The sequence below is a fragment of the Balaenoptera musculus genome, chromosome 9 (genome assembly GCF_009873245.2).
Source record: "Balaenoptera musculus isolate JJ_BM4_2016_0621 chromosome 9, mBalMus1.pri.v3, whole genome shotgun sequence".
Classification (NCBI taxonomy): Eukaryota; Metazoa; Chordata; class Mammalia; order Artiodactyla; family Balaenopteridae; genus Balaenoptera; species Balaenoptera musculus.
Window position 1 is genome coordinate 79,875,424 of NC_045793.1, and position 26,024 is coordinate 79,901,447.

Here is a 26,024-nt window from a genome sequence, read left to right on the forward strand (position 1 = left end):
TGTTCATGTTTTAAATTTTGTATTGCATGCATAGAGGCATGTTTTCTACAAATAAAACTTTCATGTCGTGAAACCATGTGCATCGTATCTTGCAGTGTTTTATAAAGAATATGCTCATCCACAAGAAGCACTATAACTTTTTAGAATTTTACTACTTGAACAAGTTTTTGAACTACTGATCTAAGTAAGAGCAGAAAGAGGCAATAAATAATTATGGAGATGTTCTTGTCAACACTAGTTTGAATTATATGGAAGCAGTTAAAATAAGCAGAGACAGAAGAGGGAGAAACCTTGTGGGTAACCGGGACCAATTTTCAATGCAGAGTGTCTCCTCCTACATTTAGGTAATTTTTCTTTAATAAGATTTAAAAATAACTATTTTGATAATTTTTATTAAGGTTGAATCACTACACATGGGAAGGAAATAGCAAACTTAAGATCTTTTTCTCTTCTATGTAACAGAGCCTTGAAGTTTACTCCAATTATCCTTGGTAAAAGATAAAACAAAATATTGGCTACTCTGAAAGATTGTTCATGATTATCTTTATTAATAGTTAAATTCTATTTTCAGCATTCATCAATCATCTTGAACATGGAGTTGTCTCTGAAGCAGGTACTTTCTAATTTTTGTGTAAAAAATTAGCCCCAAAAGAAAGATTGTTTGAATCAAAGTTTATTTTAGGGAAAATCCATTGAAACTGGAAGTTAAATTATAAATAGCGTAAAGAGCTTTAGATTATTTGTTTCTTTTATAACTGATTATAGGGCATTTTTTCAGCCTTGCCTTAGGAGACAGGGGACCCAATTTCATTAATTGAATAATACGTTCTCCCCTTCCTTTGGCTCTTGAAAATTGAGCTCACTTTCCTAGTCTCATGAGAATGTCATTCTGTCAAGGCTGTAAAGTAATTCATGTAGAATACTAGCCCTAAACATTAAAGATGGTTTTTAATCAGCGAGTCTAGGAGTTAGACTACGGACTGCAGTGGCAAACAGCCCAACAGTCACCTGGAGCTGGAAGGCAAAGGAGCATGCTAACAAAGTAGAGCAATAATGGAGCCATGTTCTAGGGAGACGGACAGGAGAGGAGCTGGTGTACAAGGGAGCCAGGGGAGCAGGGAGAGACAGGCAGCTCGAGCCATGAAGGATGCTGCAGGCAACCAGATAAATAAAAAGAAGGATGGGATGGGGAAGCATATGCCGAGTAGAAGAGGGGACCATTTGAAAAGGCGTGAAGAGTGAAAGACTAGAACTCACTCTAGTAAGTTTGTGTACAACTGGAGCAGAGAGCATACCTGCACTCAAGGGGCAAGGAGGCTAGAAAGGAATCTGGGGAGGTAAGACAGAAGAAGAGTAGACACATCCTTGCATGGATGCCCTCCTGAGAAGTTTAACAAGTTTATCCAAGACAATGAAAACCTTTAAAGATTTTAAGCAGGAGGGTGTCATGATAAGATTTTCCTCTTAGAGAGAGCAGCCTGGTGTGGCAGTGTGGAAGAGGGATTGAGTCCTGGGGTGGAGGTGAGGGTTGCCAGAAAACAAGGGTGAAGCCAGCTGAAACAGTAAGGACACTTACAGGTCATCCAGGAAAGAGATGATAAGGACTGAGACAAAGGCAGGGGCAGTGGAGAGGGAGGAGGAAATGGATTTGAGAGTGCTGTGTAAGAGAACGGAGAGATAAGGTGGCAGACCGAGTGAGGGTGAAAGAAGATTCAAAGACAACTCCCAGATTCGTGATGTGGGTGACTGGGATGGTGTCTCTTGGTCAAGGTAGGGTAGGAAGACTAGATTTAGGGGCATCAGTGTGTGCGTGTTTATGTTGTCTTCAAAATCACTCTGAGTCTTTGTACAGGAAGAAGAGTAAAGATGAGAATCGCAAAGAGGGAAACCCAATGTTCAATGCAAAGAATGGAATCATCCAAGGAAACAGAAGTCTTAGGCAGAAATAAAGAGGGAGAACAGGAGAAAGGGAAGAGACTTTCAAGGAGGCTTTAGTCTTACTGGTATCAAACGCTATGGAGAATTATATAGTAAAATAGTAAACAAAGTCCACATTTAGCCTCCAGGAGGTCTTAAGTGGGTGGTAGGGGTATAAGACAGATTTCTATAGGTGGAGTTCATGTATGTTATTTGTGCCAATATCTATTTCTCAGATTTTTTTTTCCTCCATTTAAAGTTTGGCATGTCCACTAGACTTGACCGTAAGTTACTTGAAGGCACAGACTATGGCTTATTCACTTGTTATCATCGCTCCCTCTGCCTCCACCACATACCCTCAAGTGAATACATGTAGGGAGCAGGGCATTACTTTCAAAATGTGATTGTATTTGCTGACTTTGTCAGTATCCTGCAGGCTTCCACGTGTGATACAGCATCCCACAAACCTCCTAAATACTTTCTTCACAGTGATACCAAATACTTTCTCTCTCACTTATCACTCAACTTCCTTCAGGGATCCTTACTTCATTAACAAATGAAATGGTTAGTTAAAACCACAGGAAAGTTTTTTATACACCTCTTTTCAGTCAACTCTTATATAAGAAGCCATGGCAGGAGAAGACCATCAGTGTTGCCTATAGCATCTGTGCTTGATATAATCTACCAGTGTATTTTCAGCTACTAACAAAGAATCTGACATCTTAATTCCTCAGTCTAGCAGCTGGTTTTTGACCTTCTTAAATTACTGCCAAGGTTACTCTAGCTCTCTAGAATGCTGTCCAATTCTGTGTCATCATCTTCAAACCACCATCCAACCAGGGACAGAAGACTGACTTATCTTACTCTTCCTTATGTTTCTGTGCAAGTGTTTATAACGGGCAGGGCACCTGAGGAGACAGATTTAGGTCTGTGATGTGGTATTCAAGAAAGGGAAGTTCTTAAGACTCGTCTGAAAGATGCTTCTAATGCATTTGTTTTGCCTGATTTGCAGCAACAGTTGTACATTGGTTCCCGAGATGGACTGGCTCAGCTCTCCTTGCACAGATGTGACACTTATGGGAAAGCTTGTGCAGACTGTTGTCTTGCCAGAGACCCCTACTGTGCCTGGGATGGAAATGCATGCTCTCGCTATGCACCCACTTCAAAAAGGTGAGAGGCACATCAAATTAAGATGAAGCCTTGCTTTTCACACAATGAATATCTCACACGAATACCTTCTCTTGTAGTTTAAAGAGAAAACATATAGAGAACATGGTCTGTGGTAGGAATATTACAATCTAAATGTTTTAGAGTTTTTCATACAGCTAAATTTTGAAGGAGGATAAAACAGAATGTTATGAAATCCGGAAATGTGGAGTCTTACCAAACTAGTTTTGTTTGATGCACAGCAAGCCAAACGTGGAGATGCCAAGATGTGCAGCAGGGAACGGGTTTATTCACAAAGCAGTCAAGCGGGGAGATGGGGAAAACAAGTCTCAAATTCCCCTCCCCACAGGCGAGGGACTGAGGATACTTATGGGAGAAAGCTGAGGCGTGGGGAGCCTGGGGAAGGTTAATTGGAGATAAGAAAAAGGTGAGGTAATCATCGTTCTGCGCAGATGCAACTAAGCTACAAGCTTCTTCCTGGGATGCCTGCCCTGAGGGTGGAGTTTTTGGCCTCTGATGTCAAAAGGTCACTGGACACTCCCACATGCCCAGAGGGAGGGTCAGTGGTCCTAACCAGTCTTAACCGGCTAGAGCTCAAACTGAACACAGCTGACTCCCAAGTTTCTAAACAACTTGGGCAAACATCCTGTTTAGGTTACCGGAGGCTTGGAGGACACACACGTTTTTATAGCAACAATTAAAGCAAGCTTGATTAACGAAGGCAGGTTACAGGTTTCATGGATTTAACTGATAATAACCCTCGGTTTCAGAGCTTTAAAAAATTCTGATAAATTGTTTATATCCTTTCTCTTCATCTTTGTCAAAAAGCATGAAAAGTTTGCTTTCTTAACTACTCTACCCTTTGTACATTCTTCCCTTCTTCCCTTATTTATAAATATGTATATACTCGTAATTACTGTTTTACAAATAATGTATAAATACATGTTTTTGTAACAGTGTAGATTATATACAGCCCACAGCACATCCCAGTGATTCTGTATAATTTTGCTTTTACTCCAACTTGACCAATTTCTGCCACCCAGATATGCTTAAATATCCAACTACATCCTGCTGTTTGTAGTTTATTGCTTTATGTGCTCTTAAAAATAATGCTATTCTGGGCCAACAGTACCCAGCTAGGAATTTATTTTACACACACGGGCAAAAAAGTACCACAAATTATATGTTTGATGTTCATTTCAGCACAGTTTTCAATAGCATAATTATTGGAAACACCCTGAATGCTCATTAATATGACTGATGGTGGCTGAGTATATTAAAATATTATTATTTTAAAGTGTGGTTTATAGTAACACTATTTTCTAAAGTATTGCCCAAAGTATATTTTATTCTAGGTAAAATGTCAGCAAATTGTATATGGTATTTTTTTTTCATCTTTAGGTCTTAACAAAATAAGATAACAGGTGTGCATATGTTAGTCCCGCTACTACATAACGCACTTTTATTTTTTTGAAAGTTTACTGATTTGTCAAATTGCAAATTCTAGTGATCACAGAGTGAATGTATAGTACAGAAACAGATACAATTCCTAGACCTTTTTGTATTCCCTAAAATCTCTGAATTAAATGTAAGTGGGGAGATACCATTATTTCAAGTTTAAAGTAAAAAGTCACAACATTTTTGTTATAGTTTTTGACAAAGAATATACTCATCCTAGTTAGTCTTTGGGGAGTGCTTTTCTTTTCAAGAACCTAAAAAACAAGAATGCTCATTAGTTGGTAATGAACCTTCAGTTTGATGAATTGATCCTGTTCCTTAAGAAGCCAAGATTTAAAAACATGCTTGACCTTATGTACCTTATACCATCATAATTTTTTCTTCTTGTATTTCTCAAGACTGTATCTCTGATCTTGCAGACAAGCCACTGTGATGTTCTCCCTTACCTAACACTGTCCATGGGAGCCAAAAAATGTGTATGATAAATGAATCTTCCACAGGGCTGTCATCTGGTCAGCATTCCCCTCAAGGAACACCCTACATATCACAGAATGTTTACTGTGACATCTAGGATCTCTGATGTGGCAACATAAAATAGCCAAAGCAAATGAAACTGTACTCCAAGTGTAAGACTTATTTAACTTAGATGTGGCAGATTTTTTCTTTTTTTATGCAGTAGTTACTATTTCCTCTTAAGGAAAATATGTGACAATAATGTACAAGGCCATTATTTTATTATTATTATCATTATCACTACTCTCAGAGAACCATATCAAACTTGTACTTCTGTTTCAAATGATATTTATCTCGTTGTTTAATCACATCAATATAATAATGAATCTTCATATGATAAGGCATTTTGTATTCGTGTGTACTTTCTTACCCACTAGCTAAAGCTCTTTTATATCTTACTTTTCCGTTGGCTGACTGAAAAAAAGAAGATACAAATAGTTACCCCCATAGGAAGTATATAATAACTGGATTGTATTTATATTCAACCTATTCTGTTGAATAATTTGTCAAAAGTCAGAGAAAAAGAAAACTGTGGTAGTTAGATAAAATTCAGATCATCTTATTACCAAAACAGGATTTATTCTGTTAGAACTCTACCACTAGTATTATTTGAATTGATGTTAGAGTGATTGGAATATTGACCTGCATTTAAGTTGAGCAGTAAAGCATAATTCTGCTTCTGCTACTGTTATGAGTGTTAGATGTAGACTTTGTATATCTCAGATATCATGCTTGAAGTTCTATTTAATCCCTTTTGCACAGGCGAGCTAGACGCCAAGATGTGAAGTATGGGGACCCAATCACCCAGTGCTGGGACATAGAAGACAGTAAGTATAGGTTTAATATGCTTTCCTCTCACTGAAAATTTTAAGCCTGGTCTTTGTGTGTCTTTTTTATTATACGAGTTAAAACACCTACTCATTTTGTGTAATGCTTGTGTTCTGGAAAAGCAATAGGAGGTTTTATAAATCAACCCCCTGTTCACGTGCCTAAGTGGTAATTCTTTGTTATATTGTTATTTGCTTCATATGGCTTTTAAAATTCCTATACCTTTTTTTTTTTTTTTTTAATGCCTTATCCATCCTTGTAAAGTCTGAAACTGCTATTAGAGATAAAGCAGACTATAGTCCAAACCATATGGATATTTAGAGTAAACTCAAAGAGACCCTCCCAGAAAAGTTTGATAAAAGTGTTGGACTTAATAGAAAGAAATTTTAGGTAGCCTGTGCATTATTTGTATTCACTTATTAATTTGTGTATCCATTCAATCAGTAAATATTTATTAAGTGACTTCCATGTGCATGTAATTGTCCCAGGTCTACTTTGAGAGAAAGAGCTCCTTAGAGAACTTACAATTCTTTGGGGAAATGTCATAAGGCACAATTAGTGATGTGGGAGTTTAGCAAAAAAAGAGGTCACCAGAGGCTGTATTGTTCAGAGAAAATGTCATAGAATGGAAGATCTTGAAAGTCTGAGTGTGAGAAGGGCAGAGTGGAGAATTGAGAGGAAGTCTGTTGAGTGACTCTGATAACAGAGAAAAAAATCTGTAGAAGTATATATTCCAGAGCTTTAGTTACTTTCCACTCTCAAGCTCTGCCTTCGGACAGAAAATACACACACACACACACACACACACACAACTAGAAGAAGAAATGAACTGCCTTTCCATCATCATATTGTTAGTAACCACCTACCATTGAATAAACAACCCAGATTTCATAGTCTATAACTGGTGGTCTGGCAGAGTTTTCTTTTTTAAAAACAAAACAATTATTTCTAATTTATAATATCATTCTTCTGAAAAATAAGCTCTAGTCCAGAATAGTACGTTTGTCTTCTTGTTCTAATGTGTAGATGACTCACTGTTATGTACGGTGTTTTATTTAGCAATCATTACTGTATGCTATGCACAGAGTTTTTCACATGTGCACATGAGATTAGGAGGGACTATTTTAGGTATTGAGGATATACTAATGAACATAAAAGAAAACAATCTGTGCATTCATGGATCTTACATTTAAATGTGTGTTAGGGGAGGGAGCAGGCAACAAACATGAAAACAAGTAAAATATATGCCATGTCATATAATGATAAATGTTATAAGGACTTATAAAACACCATTGTTTACTAAGGCACTCACAATTACTGTGTCCACTTCATCACAGCCCATTCTTGTTATAGCCCATTGCACATCTCCTTTTCATCATCACCACTCTAACCCAATATATTTTTTGTCAAGATCACCAGCAGTTTCCTCCTTGCCAAATCCAATGGCCACTTTTCCGTTCCCATTTTTACTTACTCTCTAGCGCCCTCCTCCGTGGAACACTTTCTTCCCTTGGCTCCATGCAGTGATGTGCTGGAGCCAGCTCTTATGGCCCCATGAGAGCTGACTGTGTATTACGTAGGAATTTTGTGAGCTGGGTTTTAAACCATTGGTAGCTTGAATCAGCCATGGCAGGAGTGTTTACACCAGGAAAATCGGCAAGCACTACAAATAAGGGCTTTTTGTTTTCAGAGATGGTCTCCCCAGCACCCCTCTGCTTCATGGCACCGCAGGGAAAACTTCTGGTTTTTCTCTTACCTTACAGGTTTCTCCTTCTGAGTGTTCTTAACTTTCCTTTTCATCCTACCATCTAAACATCCAGTCTCTGTATATTCACTCCTTAACGCCATCCATTTCAATACTATCAGAGGCAATTTTTTCTTTTTTAGTTTTTTTTTTTAATTGAAGTACAATGTTGATTTACAATGTTGTGTTACTTTCTGGTGTACAGCAAAGTGATTCAGTTATACATACATATTTATTCTTTTTCATATTCTTTTCCATTATGGTTTATTACAGGATATTGAATATAGTTCCCTGTGCTATACAATAGGACCTTGCTGTTTATCCATTCTATATATCATCATTTGCATCTGCTAATCCCAAAGTCTCGATCCATCCCTTTGCTGTCCCCCTCCCCCTTAGCAACCCCAAGTCTGTTCTCTGTGTCTGTCTGTTTCTGTTTCATAGATAAGTTCATTTCTGTCATATTTTAAATTCTACATATAAGTGATATCATATGATATTTGTCTTTCTCTGTCTGACTTCACTTAGTATGATAATCTCTAGGTCCATCCATGTAGCTGCCAATGGCATTATTTCATTCCTTTTTATGGCTGAGTACTATTCCATTATATATATACACCACATCTTCTTTATCCATTCATCTGTTGATGGACATTTAGGTTGCTTCCATGTCTTGGTTATTGTAAATAGTGCTGCTGTGAACATTGGGGTGCGTGTATCTTTTCAAATTATAGTTTCGTTCAGATATATGCCCAGGAGTGGGACTGTAGGATCATATGCCAACTCTATTTTTAGTTTTTTGAGGAACCTCCATTCTGTTCTCCATAGAGGTTGTACCAATTTACATTCCCACCAACAGTGCAGGAGGGTGCCCTTTTTCTACAGCCTCTCCCTCATTTGTTATTTGTAGACTTTTTAATGATGGCCATCATGACGGCTGTTAGGTGGTACCTCATTGTAGTTTCAATTTGAATTCTCTAACAATTAGCAATGTTGAGCATCATTTCATGTGCCTATTGGCCATCTGTACGTCTTCTTTGGAGAAATGTCTATTTAGATCTTCTGCACATTTTTTGATTGGGTTTTTCTTTTGGTTTGTTTGTTTTTGTTATTGAGTTGTATGGGCTGTTTGTATATTTTGGAAATTAAGCTCTTGTTGGTCGCATCATTTGCAAATATCTTCTCCCAGTCCGTAGGTTGTCTTTTTGTTTTGTTTATGGTTTTCTTTGCTGTGTAAAAGCTTGTAAGTTTGATTAGGTCCCATTTGTTTATTTTTGCTTTTATTCCTATTGGCTTGGTAGACTGACCTAAGAAAATATTGGTACAATTTATATCAGAGAAATATTTTGCCTACATTCTCTTCTAGGAGTTTTATGGTTTCATGTCTTATACTTAAGTCTTTAAGCCATTTTGAGCTTATTTTTGTGTATGGTGTGAGGGTGTGTTCTAACTTCATTGATTTACAAGTGGCTGTCCAACATTCCCAACAACACTTGCTGAAGAGACTGTCTTTTCTCCAGTGTATATTCTTGCCTCCTTTGTCAGAGATTAATTGACCATACCTGTGTGGGTTTATTTCTAGGCTCTCTATTCTGTTCCATTGATCCATATGTCTGCTTTTATGACAATACCATGAGGTTTTGATTACTGTAGCTTTGCAGTATTGTCTGAAGTCTGGGAGGGTTATGCCTCCTGCTTTGTTCTTTTTCCTCAGGATTGCTTTGGCAATTCTGGGTCTTTTAAGGTTCCATATAAATTTTAGGATTATTGGTTCTAGTTCTGTGAAAAATGTCAGGGGTAACTTAAAAGGGATCTCATTAAATCTGTAGATTGCTTTGTGTAATATGGCCATTTTAACAATATTAATTCTTCCAATCCAAGAGCATGGAATGTTTTTCCATTTCTTTAAATCGTCTTCAGTTTCCTTTATCAGTGTTTTATAGTTCTCAGTGTATATGTCTTTCACCTCCTCGGTCAGGTTTATTCCTAGGTATTTTATTTTTTTTGATGAGATTTTAAAAGGGATTTTTTTTTTCTTTTTCTTTTTTTTTTAACTTTCTCTTTCTGATGCAACCAATTTCTGTATGTTGATCTTGTATACTGCTACCTGGCTGAATGTGTTTATCAATTCTAGTAGTTTTTGTGTGAAGTCTTTAGGGTTTTCTATATATAGTATCATGTCATCTGCATACAATGACAATTTTACCTCTTCTCTTCCAACTTGGATACCTTTTCTTTCTTTTTCTTGTCTGATTGCTGTGGCTAGGACTTCCAGTGCTATGTTGAACGGGAGTGGTGAGAGTGGGCATCCTTGTCTGGTCTGGATTTCAGCAGGAAGGCTTTCAGCTTTTCACTGTTGAGTGTTGTGTTGGCTGTTGGTTTGTCATAAATAGCTTTTGTTATGTTGAGGTATGTTCCCTCTAAACTCACTTTGATAAGAGTTTTTATCATGAATGGATGTTGAATTTTATCAAATGCTTTTTCTGCATCTGCTGAGATGATCATGTGGTTTTTGTCTTGCTTTTGTGGATTTGGTGTGTCACATTGATTTGCATATGTTGAACCATCCTTGTGACCCTGGGATGAATCCAGTTTGGTCATGGTGTATGATCTTTTTCACGTGTTGTTGGATTTGCTTTGCTAATATTTTGTTGGGAATTTTTGCATCTATATTCATCAAAGATACTGGCATGTAATTTTCTCTTTTGGTAGTGTCTTTGTCTCGTTTTGGTGTCAGGGTAATGGTGGCTTCATAGAATGACTTTGGGAGTGTTCCCTCCTCCTCAATCTTTTGGAAGAGTTTGAGAAGGATTGGTATAGTTTCTTCTCTTATTGTTTGGTAGAATTCCCCAGTGAAGCCTTCTGGTCCTGGACTTCTGTTTGCAGGGAGTTATATTATTTCAGATTCTATTTCACTTCTAGTGATCGGTCTGTTCAAATTGCCTGTTTCCTTTTGATTCAGTTTTGGTAGGCTGTATGTTTCTAGAAACATGTCCATTTCTTCTGGGTTGTCCAGTTTGTTGGCATATAATTGTTCACAGTATTCTCTATCAGAGGCAATTTGACTCCCAGATTCATTGTCCAGTTCTGAACTCTCGCCTGTGTGCAAGACTTGTATGCTCTGTGCCTGCTCAAGAACCCCTCTCATATGCCTAATAAGAATCTCAAATTATACCTGAGAAAGAATTCTTGTCATTTTCTCTAAAACTTATTTGTTCTGCAGACTTCCCCATATTAATAAATAGCACCACCACTCACCCAACTGCTTTGTCAAAAAGCAGCTAGGAGTCTTCTTTTTATGCTTCTCTTTCTTTTACATCTTATCACCAGCCTCTCAGTACAGCCCTTTGGCTCAGTGGTCACAACTGCTACTTCTCATCACCTCCACAGATGCCATCCTAACCAGACCCACTAGAACTCTTCAGTAGCTGCTAAACTGGTCTCCCTGCTTCCATGCTTGCCTCCCTTCAGTCTAGATCCCACTCAGTAGCCAGAGTAACCTCTTTATAAACTTCAGTCAGGGGGCTTCCCTGGTGGCGCAGTGCTTAAGAATCTGCCTGCCAGTGCAGGGGACACGGGTTTGATCCCTGGTCCAGGAAGATCCCACATGCCACGGAGCAACTGAGCCCGTGCACCACAACTACTGAGCCTGCACTCTTGAGCCCACGTGCCACAACTACTGAAGCCCGCGTGCCTAGAGCCCGTGCTCCGCAACAAGAGAAGCCACTGCAATGAGAAGCCCACGCACCACAGCTCAGAGTAGCCCCTGCTCGCCACAACTAGAGAAAGCCCGTGCGCAGCAATGAAGACCCAATGCAGTCAAAAAAAAAAACACACTTTAATCAGATCTTGTCACTCCCTTACTCAGAATCTTTCACTAGCATCTTAGAGCAATTAGTAAAAACTCCACAGCCTTTACCATGGCCTGCAAGATTCTACCTGATCTGGTTCCTAACACCTTGTCTGATCCTCACATCACTGTGGCATAGCTTGCTCACAGGCTTTCTCTTTTTCAAAAGCACCAGTCTGGTTCCTACCTCAGCCCTGTTGGCATTTGTTTCCTCTGTACCTGAAGAACTCTTCACTTCAGGTGTCCACGTGGCTCCATCTTCACATCATTTAATCCCATGATTGAAATGTTAATTTCTCAGAGACACCCTTCCTGACTAACCTACCTGAAATACCTTTCTTTCCTTCTAACCCTAATTATTCCCTAATCTGCTTTATTTTTACTTGTAATGCGTAACACAGCCAGATACTATATTCTTTATTTATTCATTCACTTGATAATTTTGTCTCTGTCACTGGAATATAAAGGTGGTGAATTTGCCTGTCATAGTCATCAGTATATTTCCTGCACTGAAAGCAATGCCAGTATGGTAGTCATGCAAGAATGTTTGCATAATGCATAGGTAAAAGGAAGGATACCCAGATGGAGAGCACTTGAGCTGTGCCTTAAGGAAACAATCAAATTTTACTAAGTAGATGAAGTAACAATTATTAAAATCAGAAAGAATTCACATAGGTTTTGTTAAGTTTGTGATGATCCCTCTGTTATTGTCTAGAGTTTACTCTATAGGTGCTAAGGAGCTATTTCATATTACTAAGAAAAGTTGTTTTTAAAAATAAAAGTAATTTATACCTGTTTGGTGACTGACTGGAATAGGAGAAGCCAGAGACAGAGAATCAATTGTGAGAATTAAAGTAGAGATTATGAGGGTATTTACAAACTAAGCATTTTCGATCTTAGGGGAGAGAAAGGGTCACATCTGAACACCTGTCTCTGGTAAAGAAGAAAGGAGATGACTTGCTTATAACCCACCATAAATATGTGTTGCACTGACTTGGTCAAGTCTTGAATAACTGGCAAATAGCTGTTTCGTTTCTTCCTTCCTTCCTTTGTTCATTAATTGTTATATACTGTGATACTGCATGATTATTAATGATATAAAGTCAGTAATTCATGTAGATGAACTGTGTTTAACAATGTTAAACACATATAATCTTGCTGCAGTGACTTCAGTGACATGTCATATGTGTATTCTAAAGAAATATTCCAGATATTTCTCTATGAAAAAAAATTTTTGCCTGCAATCTGGAAGATTAAAATATTATCTTTAAAATTATTTTATACTTAATGAGAAGATATTCTGCTATTTAAAAACATTATTGTATACAGCTTTTGCACTTTTAAAAATGGATAGTAACAGAACATTATATATAGTATGTATGTATATATGTGTGTATGTGTATATATATACATACATACATATAGGTTTAAATTTAAAAATAGAAAATTTTAAACTCAGAGATAAAACAAACATTATTGGAAGAAACAATAAGTTAATTTCCAGTCAAACTGATGTAGGGATGACTTTGTTTCAAAGGGTCACTGTTTCTACTGAGTTGAAGATGGGTTTCTTATAATCAGCTCACTATTTCACTTTTCCAGTTGATTTCACTGATTTATCTTTCACTGAATTGACTAATTCTTTGGTTGAATCCGTCTAATTGAGTTTCTCCCGAGCCCTTGCCCCATCACCTAAACAATCAGCCTGCATCCTCCCTGCTTTGTTCATGAACTCCCTTTGCTCAGGAAAATGGTATCTGTTACTATGAAGTGATGCGTGTCTTTCTCTTCCGTGATCGGCACTGGTGATCTTCCTGTGCATTAGGAATTTATTAGCTGTGAAAATCGTGGCTATAACCTGTTAAATTGCCAGAAGAGAGTGGATAGATTACAGATTTCAAGTGGAATCCACACATTTTGAAGGTTAGGTAAGGTTAATTCATAATGGGGTCAGCATGTTTGACTTAATCACTGCTGGTAAGACACAAATAAGTTCAAAAGAAGTTTCTTGAAAAGAAGCCTAACTATTGGATGCACGTGCATTCATGCCATTTGCTGATAATTCTGCGTGCTTAGGTTTAGGATTCACTTAGGCCCCTTAAGCCTCACTCTGGTTTATGCCTAAAATGCTAAGTAGGCCCATCTGCAGAATTGAGACATCTGAATATACGATGAAAAAGTGCATGTTTGGGCCAGGCTGAGAAGCCGTCATTTTTTATTTGATCAAATCTGAGCTACAGATCTTAGATCACACATGGGACACAGCCTTTGGCTACTCTGGAAGGAATGTATTTCAGATGGTGCAGTTGATTTATGAGAATAAGGTGTCTGAGACACTGATACTTTAGCCTCCCATTAACTATCTTATAGCAAATGCATGTTGGGCTAAAATATCCCTCTTTGAATAAAAGAGAACATTTTTTGGTAGATAATACAGATAAGGTCCTGATTCTGAGTATTAGAGCATCTAACTTATTAGCATCATCATAGAGTTTCATTAAGTATAGAGCACTGCACTTACTTTTCTGACATCAAAATGTCATATGGTCATAACATATGGTTATATGTTATATGGTCAGCTCTGTGGACCAAATTATAATAGAATTTCTCTTTAGAGGTAAGATAAATTTCTCTTTAGAAATATCTGCAGAATTAGTTATATTTTATATAAGTTAAAAGGCATTAAAGCATTAAAAGATGTTGAAGTTTATTCAGTTCAGCTCAGAGAGGCTCAGTGTTTAAATTTGGATCTTGTGAATTCTTATTTTAAAAAAGAAATTGCAAAAAGTTAATATATTGATGAAAGAGTAAAAATTGCAGTGCAGGGATAGAGTTTTAAAAATCAATCTATTAGATAGTATTTTACTCTCAGGTTACAACATTATAACATGAATTTCCTTTCTCTTTAATAATGTGTATGAATCTTTCCTCCATGGCATCTGTTCTAAATCAGTCTATTTTCCCATTGCTTTTAAAATCGTGTCAAGGTTAATCTCCTATTCCATGTTTGCTTTCCAGGCATTAGTCATGAAGCTGCTGATGAAAAGGTGATTTTTGGCATTGAATTTAATTCAACCTTTCTGGAATGTATACCTAAATCACAACAAGCATCTATTAAGTGGTATATCCAGCGGTCAGGAGATGAATATCGAGAGGAGGTAAGTTATAGTCATCAAAGAATGCTCACCTTGAGGGAAACAGTGTAAAACTTAAATCAAGTTTAGGTTGTGAGAGGAGATGTTCAACTTTTAGTGCCAAGTGAAGCTCTTATCACTACTTGATAACAAGGAAAATAAAATTTTATACTCTAGCACCTAAGGTAACAATGCCTTTGAGATATGAATAGGCCAATTTAATGCAAATGTGTTAATAAATACATTTAAAAGCATATTGAATTTAAAAAATTTACAGGATTCTTCTTCTACTTTTTATTTTTCATTGATGGTCTATATTTTAGAATAATTCCCTGATCAAGAACAAGACTTTCCCCCCACAATAGCACAATGACTAAATTCTAACTCTCATTGGGTTCAGTTTAGATCATAAAATAAAACATGTCAAGTTTGTACAGAAATGGAAATATCTATCTTATATCATAGGAGCAAGTTGGATAAGTATCTGGACATCTGTACCTTTTCACTCTAGTGTATTAAAATTAAATCAACAGAGGGAAAAGTAATATGGATGCTCTACTCATCTTTTGACTTTTTTCTGTTTCAGTTTTTTTCTAACACATACATGTGATTAAAACATATCACAAAGATTTTGTGAGATATGTACGTTATATATGTTACTGAATTTAATGAGATGAGTTTGGGTAGTCTGAGAAATCCTGTATTATTATTATTCAAATGTCATGTAACAAAGGTTAAATGACAGAATTTTTATATTTCTATTCTAATGCCTATGAGAAACCAGTGATACTCAATCTAGAGTTCTAAAAGTCCCAATATTAAACTAAGGACACTGTAATGGTAATAGAGTGAACACAGGCTCAGAATTAGATGCATTGAGTAATGATTCTTTGGTAATATTACTGAGGACTGTGGGCCGGAATTTTCTAAGGTAAATAAAATCAATGCAAAAGTTACTGTCAAAATTAAATGAGAAAACACATACGAGAATGTGAATTTCAAAGCAGAGGATTACTCACAAGTGTAAAGTATGCATATAAAATTGCAGACACACTCTACCGGGAGGACGTGTGAAATACGAAACAGCACTGATGATGTGTGTTCACCCTGACTGCTGAGGGTTCGTGAGCAGGTGGTGACTTCTCTAGCACTCAGTTTCTCTGCCATATAAGCAGGTGGACCAGATGTTCTCTAAAATATCAGCCTCCTTGTGAAGTCTATAAACATTTAAATAGTATATGTAATCAGTCAAACATTACTGTGTAGTAGTAGTTCTCAACTTCAGGTAGGTTTGCTCCCAAGGTCTTCACATTTAGCAATACCTGGAGACATTTTTGGTTGTCACGACTGGGTGGATGGAGGATGCTCCTGGCATCCAGTGGGTCGAGGTCAAGGCTGATGCTCACCATCCTGCAGTGCACAGTACCTCACAGTAAACAACCATCCAACTCACCCGAATGCCAGTTGTGCTAAGGTTGAGAAGCCTTGGAGTCAAAGAACCAAATTTTATGATAAGTGATTAATGTCCAGATATGTTCCACTGTTACATTAAGAAATTATTATTCTCTTCGTCTGAGAATAATTTCTCTTAGCAAAATATTGACCCTTCACATATTTAATACTAAGGGAATAACTTCCTTCTTTATGTCAGATTTCTCTGGTAAAACTTGATTCTTCATTTTTCCTGACATCCATAAGTTCTAAGAATATGGCATATCCATATTTATACTAAATGTTTAAGAGTCTCACTGTTTACCAATACATATTGAAGTTTTATCTGACATAGAGGTGATTTAATTTCAAGATATAAAGCATTTATTATTTATCCATGAAATACTGCAAGGACATTATCTGAATTTTTGTAACATGCAGATTTTCTTTTAGATATATTGCAGTATTTTACTTTTGAATACCCCAAATGACTATTTTTAATTTTATAGTTAATAAAGTTTGATAATTTCTTTTCATTTAAATATAATTTTTTAACGATTTTTTTTTCTCCATGACAAATTTAATCTGACTTTTAAAAAATGTGGAACTCTGCTTGGGGTACTCTCCCAGTTATAGATACGTACGTTTGCCTATGCATGTTTGCATTCACATCTTTCATGTTTCCTGAAAATGCTATGCATTACTTTAATGTACGTTTTAGGTATATCAGACAGTCATGGTGGTAGCATGCTCCATAAATTTCAATGGAGCAGAAACAGTGTATTTATTGATTTATACTTTAAAATATTTTAGCTGTAATGTTTCAACTGGTATTTTCATCTATCTTTGTAAATAGTTATACATTGTCCAGGATATGCAGTACTGCTTCCTGAACTGAGGAAAGGGGCAAAATCCAGACTAGATTTGAAGCATTTTTCCCAGCAGGATACCCTCTGCTCTTTACCAAGAAGGTCACAGTTTGAAATCTTTCCTCCACTCAAAAAAAGAAAAAAAAAAAAGCCTGAGGGAAGGCCCAGGATCTCCTGTGGCACAGAGCCTGTCACCAGGTTATTCTCTGCCAGGAGGAGAACATTTCCTTACTGAGTTGTTTCACAGTTGGGTGCTGTTGGGGAGGTCATGAGTCAGTTATTCACTGACTTTCTTATAAAGCTGTTCTTGAAATTGATGATGTCGGTGCTGTAACTAGCAAGTTAATCGTCAGTCCCCAAGCTTCTGTTGAACTTTTGAGATCTGAATAAATAAAAGAGGCAGTACCTTATACCATTTGTGATAGTAATTTTTCTGTGGCTTTTTAAAATATTTTTAAAACATCTTCAAATATTTGTATTTTTCTATCTGTAGGCCTTCGTTTTATTTTTGTTGCTCTTATTATAAAAGCAATATAAATGGTTTTGAAAATAAACAACTATGAGATCACTAAGTGTAGATAAGCACAAATACTATTCTGATGTCTATTCCAGCTTTTTTTTTTCCTACTTCCCATTACACTATAAGCATTTTCCCCTGCCATTCAATTTTAATACCATGTTTCCTGTCCCACATCCCTGCCATCCTGATGACACAGTCATCCACAGATGTTCCATGTTTTATTAAGTTCACGTAACCTCTTAAAAAAGTAATCAACTTTCCTTTAGCTAAATCTTTCTCTACTTGTCTATTTTCTTAGGACAAATTCTTAAATGTAAAATAAGTGAGTTAAAGACTTTAATTATCTTACAGCTTTGGATAAACAACTGCATATTGCTAATTTCTCATCAAAATCACCATACTGGTAAATTGCCTTACCTATCATTTGCTTGGTTTATGTTGGTATATTCATTTAAAAATTATTTTAACAAACCCTTTTATATTATAGATATTAACATTTTAATGTTATGCATATTATATGTAACTTTTTATTGCTTTCTATCTCTAAAAATTTTTGTGTGTCCCTAACACACACGTTTTATGTTTTATATAGACAAATCTATTGATTTATATCTATATGATTTCTCACTTGTGCTTAGAAGTTCCTTCCCCAATGAAACAGCAAATATATATATTCTAGTCATTTTATGATTTTATTTTTACAATTACAGTTTACATTTTATATTTATACTTACTTAAAGATATTAAATTAATCTAGGAGTGAGTTATGTATTCATTCGATTTTTTTTTTCTTTTAAATAATGAGCCAGTTGCCTCAGCACTATTTTTAAATAAGTCGTCTCCTATGTTTGTCGAAGAAGGGAGATATTCTTGAATCCCTAGTCACTTCCAAGACACGTGCAGTGCTTTAGCTATGAAAGACCTGACAGGTGAATTATCTGCAAAGGAATTACCATTAGGCTGCTATTATCAGAGAAGGAAGTCACTGACCTTTACCTGCTGCTTAGTACCTAACTGTCCTTTGTCACTTACCATGTTTCTCTTTTCATTTTAAATGAATTGCCCTTCACTGAAGATCTACATTGAATAATGCCAAATATATTATCCTTGTTCACATTAAGCAAATGGATAGTTGACCACGGTTCAAGCATGGTTTTGATATGTAAGGCTGAGCAGTTTTTACTTATCACTTCTAAAGTGAAGAAAATTCCATGAGTTTAAATCACTGGCCAGAGATTACATTATCTCTTTGTAGAGGAGCTGAATTTTCTAAATTGACTCTGCTGACATTTCACTGTCGAGATGCAGTCTGCATAATGCATCCTATTCCAGCATGGAATGAAAGCACTACAGAGAATGGGAATGTAAAGTAGGCAAATGTTAATCAACCACTTAATTTCTGGGTCACAGATTTCTATCTCTAGATGGCAAAAATCCTGTGAAAATACATCAATTCAAAATGTGTTTTATTAGAGATACCATGTCATGAAAGGCATATTTTTGAAATTTTAGGAAGAGAAAAAAATCACTTAAATGATCTAATAGACATTAGATAAATCCAGAAAGAAATTCATTTAAGCAAACTTTTTATCTGTAGGTCAAAAACCAAAAGAAAAAGTAAGCATTCCATCAAAGAAAGGAAAGGTGAAGGACCACGATGGAGTAATGAAATGTCAGGTGTTTATGAAACCCTGAGTCCTGTAGGGACAGAAGTAGGCTGGAAAGGAGGGAAGGGGGCCAGACTTCAGAGTAAAATAACATAAATGGGACACAAAAAGAGAATAGCAAAAATAATGATGAAGTGTTGCATAATATGTGTGAAATCACAAAGTCATCATTCCTTCCTGTCAGAAGCTTAAAAAGAACAATAAAAAATAGTGACTCAGAGCTGTGACAGTCTCTGAAAGCCACATTAAATGCAGTTTAAACATTAGCAAGAATACCAGCTGGGAAAGAATATACAGAGATGAACTGGAACTGAAGTCACGCACTTTGGTCGTCATGCTAGTAACCACAGGCCATTTTCCATTAAAGAATTACAGAAGTAAAGGTTTCAGAACATCACCTCTCCAGCAATAAGGCAGTAGTCTATGATGTTGCTAATAATACTTCACACTTAACCTTCAAAGAGCTTTACTTTTAACACCCCACATACACCGTATGCTGTGTCACCAACTTGATAAATGGGACACCAATCGGGGAAGATAAATGAGTAGTCATAGGAAGCAGAGCAGATAGGGACCAGAACCTAGGCTGTGGAGTCAGAGTTTCAATTTCATGTTCTAAGATATATTTAAATGAAAAAACAATAATTCCTACAATAAAATTATTTAAAGGAAGATATATAGTATGTGTTAAATTTGAGATTGATATTATTTTTTAAGACTGATCCTTTACAGCTCTACCAATTCAAATTCCCTTTTATTTTTGGCAGCAGATTCCTATAGTTTCTGAGAATGTAAGTTACTTCAACATTAGTTTGTATTACAGTAGCATTTAAAAATATCTGGGCCTTTAGATAAATCCATTAGAAAAAAAAAAAAAACTACTACACACCAATTCACCAAATGGGCAAAGTAAGGGAAACAAACAGACCCCTGATGGTGTGGATTCATTGTAGAGCAAAGGCAGGGCTGGAGACATTTCAGCCTCATTAACCAGGGATCTGAGCTGTGACCTGCCTTTGGCCTTGTGTGGTACCCCGCCAGCTGCACTTCTCTGGCATAGAAGGTGGTTGGCCATATATTTGTTAGTTAACTGGGCTGGTAGCCAGAGATGTTTCTTTGCCTTTTCTCATATTTCCAGAATTGGAGGGATTTTTCCTACATATTTTTCACATAAAGATGCAAAGTATAGTCCACCCACTGTGAATAAATTTAATTTAGCCGTCTTTATGCCTCCTTGATTTCCATCAACTCTAAGTCTACAATACAGGGGCAGATGTGTAAACTGGGAAATCTTCCAGACTTCTTTGTTGTTGTTCTACTTAATGCTGAGCCGCTCAACAATACTCCACATTAAACAGGGCTCTTGTGTCGGTAAACATGCCTGTAGTTTATTGAAGATAGGTTCTCTATTCACACCAGATTGGAGGCCAGGCAAGCTTAAATGTTTGAATTGTCTTTCAGTACTATTGCTTCAAAGGGCAAAGAGCGTCACATTTCAGTGGAGGTTCTTTTTGTTCATTGAGCTTTCTCACACTTGAAATCACATTACCATGTTATAGTATACTGAGGTATGGCAATTATCTCCACAAATGACATAGCCTAAAGTATCATATAGACATAAAGTATCAAAATTCAATCCATAGTAAAAAGAGAAATTCAGCTTTAAATGTTGCTAAACTTCTGACTCTATGGTCCTATTCAGTACAGCTCTAACATCCAAAAGGCTGTATCTTCCATGCCTTTCCACTTGACTTTTAACAAGTCACCACTTACAGTTTCCATAAGCTACTCAGATCATTTATTTGGCAATATCTAGCAAACATTAAATTCCTTTTGGAATAATTGCTCTCTTCTACATTACAGGTAGTAGTGTGCACTAAAGCTCTTTTTCTACACAATGACTGTCAGAGTCACATTCTAGCTCTGAAATTCAGAAACAAATTGGTGTTCTTAGTACACCAATTAGTGTCTGAAATCTTTGTAAAGATGGTCAATTGACAGTTTCCAGGTTTACTTCATTAATTTTCACAGCTTTTTATTCCTATCTGTAGACTGGGAGAAAAACTAACTATATTCCAAAGGCTCAGTTAGATGTAATAAGATGCAACCATACATCTTTGGGGGCTGTTACTTTAGTTGAAAGAGAGTTTAGTCACTCTCTTCGACTATGGCTGACAATACTATGCTTAATGACAGAGAGACAGGGATTGTACCTCTTAGGTTCATCTATGTAAAACTATGTAGCCTCTTTGCATTTGCTCATAGCCCTCTCTGTTTCTCATTTATTGCCTACATTTTTCCAATTCTGCAGTTGAAACCCGATGAAAGGATCATCAAAACAGAATACGGGCTACTGATTCGAAGTCTGCAGAAGAAGGACTCTGGGATGTATTACTGCAAAGCACAGGAGCACACTTTTATCCACACCATAGTGAAGCTGACTTTGAATGTCATTGAGAATGAACAGATGGAAAATACCCAGAGGGCAGAGCACGAAGAGGGGCGGGTCAAGGATCTGTTGGCTGAGTCACGGTTGAGATACAAAGACTATATCCAAATCCTTAGCAGCCCAAACTTCAGCCTCGACCAGTACTGCGAACAGATGTGGCACAGGGAGAAGCGGAGACAGCGAAACAAGGGCGGCCCAAAGTGGAAGCACATGCAGGAAATGAAGAAGAAACGAAATCGAAGACATCACAGAGACCTAGAAGAGCTTCCTAGAGCTGTGGCTACATAGTTTTCTATTTAATTTAAAGAAAAAATTCTTCACCTGCAAAAATACTGTCTTCTCTTTTATTCATCCTTATATTAACTCATAAGAGCTTTCCATGGAGTTTTGCTAAAGCACAAGAACAGTGATCTGAATAAGACTGTATCTGGTGGATATGGCATTAGTAAGGGCAAACCATTCATCTGAACCAATTTTCCAAGAACTAAACTTATACCTGCAAAGTATCAGAATTATCTCAAAAGAGGGGCTTTACATTTGTAAATGTTTTACACTCTGAGTTTTTGAATTTGTTATGTTACGTAAATAACTGAGCTAAGAAAGCGTCAAATTTGACATTGTAATAAGGTGCTTTATTTCCCTTGCATGGTCTTTAAGCATGGAGTTTACCATGCAGTTGTGCTATATGTTCTTATGAACAGATACATCATTCCACTCTAGAACTGGCTACCTGGTGGTAGGATTGGAGGGAAGACATAAGATACAGCTCACATTATCAACAGGAACTTTCCCAGTGAGCCATTCACTCTTGGTGCATGGTTTAGGAATCTGGAGAGGTGCATTACTCCTTTCAGACTCCAGGGGTTACATTTAGTGTTCTGGAGCGTTGATTTACTGAAGGGCATAAATGTTCCTCCCAGGATTCCTTATGACTTGTCAGGATAACAGGTTCACAGAGAGAAGTTGGTGCTCAGTTATGTGTCTTTAGAATATATGCTGAGCTTTACAGGGACAGAATGCTTAATAAATATTTTAATAGGATATGGGAAAGCATTTTAATAAAATAAGGGAAACATCATGATGTATACTGCATCCTAATGGGAAAGCACGCAGCTGGGATTTGTTAAGAGAAAGAAAGAAAGACAGCCATAAATTCTGGCTTTGGGGAAAACTCACATCCCCATAAAAAGGAAGAACAATCACAAATACAGTGCGTGAAATGTACTGTAGCTTTACTCACTGGAATATAAGTAGCTGCCAATTTGTAATCCATCTGTTAAAAAAAAAAACTCTAGATTATAACAAACTGCTAGCAAAAGTCTGAGGAAAAGTAAATTTTCTGAAGAATCATGGGAAAAATGAATACAAATTTATTTACAACCAATGGGATTTCAGTATGTACTTCCTCTCTTTTTTCTAGAAATGCATCATGCTCTATAAATTATTTCTATTTACTGCCTTTATGCTCTCCCAAATATTGGATTATTAGATTTTATTTGAGTGAATAGGAAAAAGCAATATATACATATATAGAGAGAATTAGGTAGACAACAGCGGTGGGGAGCGGGAATACTATATATTTGTTGAATAACAGAACAAATGCAAAAATTTTGACAACGGAAAGGGTTAAATTAACTCTTTGACATCTTTTCTTCACACAATCTTTTTGCATTTCTGAGATTATATGCTGTAATTCAAGTAGCATTGTTTTAGTAATTTAATAATAAATAAGCCTACTGCATGTAAAGAAAACAAACTCACAACATTAACATAAACATTTTTTCACATTTTGTTAGCACTTTCAAATGTTTCCAATTTGTTCTTTCCTCTGAATATGTATGGTATGTTTCCTGCCTGTTTAAGAAGGACTCACCTTTCCTTCGTATAACACAAAACCCTCAGCCTTCTTCTGTTTTGCCTTTTCACGCCGTTTTTAGTGTGAAATGAAAAATTAGTCACTTCCTCACATGGAAGGCAGCTTTTCAGAAAACTAAATAGCAGACATAGCTCGTTTCTCATGCATTCTATGTGTCTTGAAAATAAAAGCCTGTGAGAACCCTGTGATTATAGGGCAACTTATTACAGAGTTCAGTATCATGTCTGTGACTGGCTTTATGCTCAAAACGTTCTATCTTACATTCATTGTATTTGCATTGCTTACCTACTCAAAGTAGTCACACTGATCTATGAGGTTAAGTCGCCTTTTGATATGATACTCAAATATTTGTAGATGTTTTACTGTAAGGAAAACTTAAGGAAGATAGTTTTGTTTTTTTTTTTAAGTGAACCAGAACAAATCACTCTATTAAAAAGTAATTCATAAGAATAGTTGTAGCAAGATCAGACTGCTAACAAGAGTGTTTGTAACTTGATTTGCTGGCTCAAAATGTTCCAGGAACTCATAGTAAGCTCAAAGCATATAAGTAGGAGCATGTTTTTTTAAAAGATTTCCAAATATTTGTATATCAGACAGTAATGATCAAATTATGGATGGCTTTGGGAAAATTCCATGAAGCTCAAATGTTAGGATTGACTTGTGAAAATAAATTTGGTTTTCATCAAAATATGAATGTCCAAGCCATTTTTTAATTAATTCTTTCTAATCTTAGTTATTCAGAAAAAATTGGGGGGGACATTTTAATTTACAGCTAATATTCTGGCTGCTTTGGATCTAAAACTATTAATTTATGATAATTAAAATATATTTGAAATATTGTTAGTAAAATAAAAAGTCATATAATAAATAAACCATATGGGCAAAGATTTATGTGTATTTATAAAGACAGAAGACATCTAAGCTACTATGTTTAATTTTTGAATCTCTTAATTGCCTAGAACGCTTAGAAGAACAGTGTGAATATATTAAATCTAGAGATGAGATACAATATATACTTCCTCACCACTGAAAGTTTTTACCAAATTTTCTTTGAAATAATGAAAAATGAAATTATAGTTAATAGTTTCAAATACATTTGCTAAGAAATCAGCTCTTTGTGGAGAGGTCTTAAAATGACTATGTTTATTCTTGGTTTTATATTTTTTCCCCTGTTTTGAATACATATGGCTCTGACTTGCATATTCTCATCTGCATTTCATTCCAGCTATTTATGCTGCTAAATGGAATCCTGACTGTCTGCATTCATTTACATTCAATGTATTGGGAATTTTAAGAGTTTGTTTAGAAATAGATAGTCTAAATAATTAATTTATATATAAACTGTTTCTTCCCCAAAGAGCTCAAAACAGTACATTCACATTATTGAATAAACATTTTTGAAAACCAACCAAATTATTTAAGAAATGGAAAACTGCCACAGAGAAATTTAGAAATTTGCAAAAGCCACAACAGTAGTGAAAAAATTATAATTCACACAATACCTCATCCATCCGTTGACTAAATAACGCTTATTTACAACATGCTGCCTGCAAAATGGTCTTACTCTTGAATTTCTCCTTTGGTCTATGTTTCGGTTCTTTATATGCTATTAATTTTTGTTTCTGCTGAATTGTGTAGACTCAACTAAAAAATAAGTTTACAGTTGTCGGTGCCTGTTTTTCCACATTACATTGAAAATTAAATTTTCAAGGACAGTTTGGTAGCATCCACATGTCTACGAAATACTAAATTGAACAAGAGCATTAATTAAACACTGATATTTTAAATTTAAATATGATATTTCATATATATCATAAACGAAAGTGGAAATCAAAACTGAAATAGCTTCCCTTTAGAATTTGTCTTGGACAACATGTTGGAACTCATTAGCCCTATTGGGAATGGATAGTTTAGAAAAAAGAGATATTTGAAATGTTTTTATAGAAAGAAATATTTTTTTCTCACAGTAAATGACCACAATATTTAAATAATTTAATTTGCATGTGAGATTAAAAAATGAGATCTAAAATTCCAACATTGTACACATTGACAGTGCAAAGACAGGAACGTGCACATGACTTATACCTCTCATTTAAATATTTAGTCCTATAAAGTATTTATGGTAAGTTTGATATAGGTGATTTGGGGGTGAAGGGCAAAAATCTGTCAGTTAATTGTGTAATTTAATTCTTAATAATTGTAAGTGGTTAGCAATCTATTTTGAATTTGTAGTTTTGCTATTTTAAAAGAAATGTAGTCTTGTAATCTAAAATAATGGAAAGTTGTTAAATGTATATTTTGGTTGTATTATAATAAAATACAAACATTAGTGTTCTATGGTTATAAACAGAATGTTGGTTTGTGTGCAATTTTGTTTTCAAACCCTAAACATGGTAACCAGATTTTATACATAGAATCGCACTAAATCAAATACCAAGGAAAATATTTCCTGACAATTTTTAGTAGATATAGTTTGCACTGTAAGTATGCAGTAATTTCCCTTATGAAAGAAAAGAATAAGTTTCTCTCCCCAGTTAATACAAGTATTACAGTTAAGCTTTACTGTGATTTAAATTTAGACTTTGGTAGACTGAATTAATA

General features: G+C 35.9%; 1 protein-coding gene across 2 annotated transcripts in view; it reads left to right on the forward strand.

The window, feature by feature from the left end:
* The window catches only part of SEMA3D (semaphorin 3D), a 209,139-nt gene extending 183,364 nt beyond the window's left edge, over positions 1–25,775 (forward strand). For both annotated transcript variants that reach the window (XM_036864311.1, XM_036864310.1), the window contains 5 exons: positions 572–613; positions 2,930–3,087; positions 5,818–5,882; positions 14,496–14,635; positions 21,410–25,775. In XM_036864311.1, the coding sequence (XP_036720206.1) occupies positions 572–613; positions 2,930–3,087; positions 5,818–5,882; positions 14,496–14,635; positions 21,410–21,835 (831 nt within the window). In that variant the 3' untranslated portion in view covers positions 21,836–25,775. The remainder of the gene's footprint in view (positions 1–571; positions 614–2,929; positions 3,088–5,817; positions 5,883–14,495; positions 14,636–21,409) is intronic.
* The last annotated feature ends 249 nt before the right edge of the window (positions 25,776–26,024 follow it).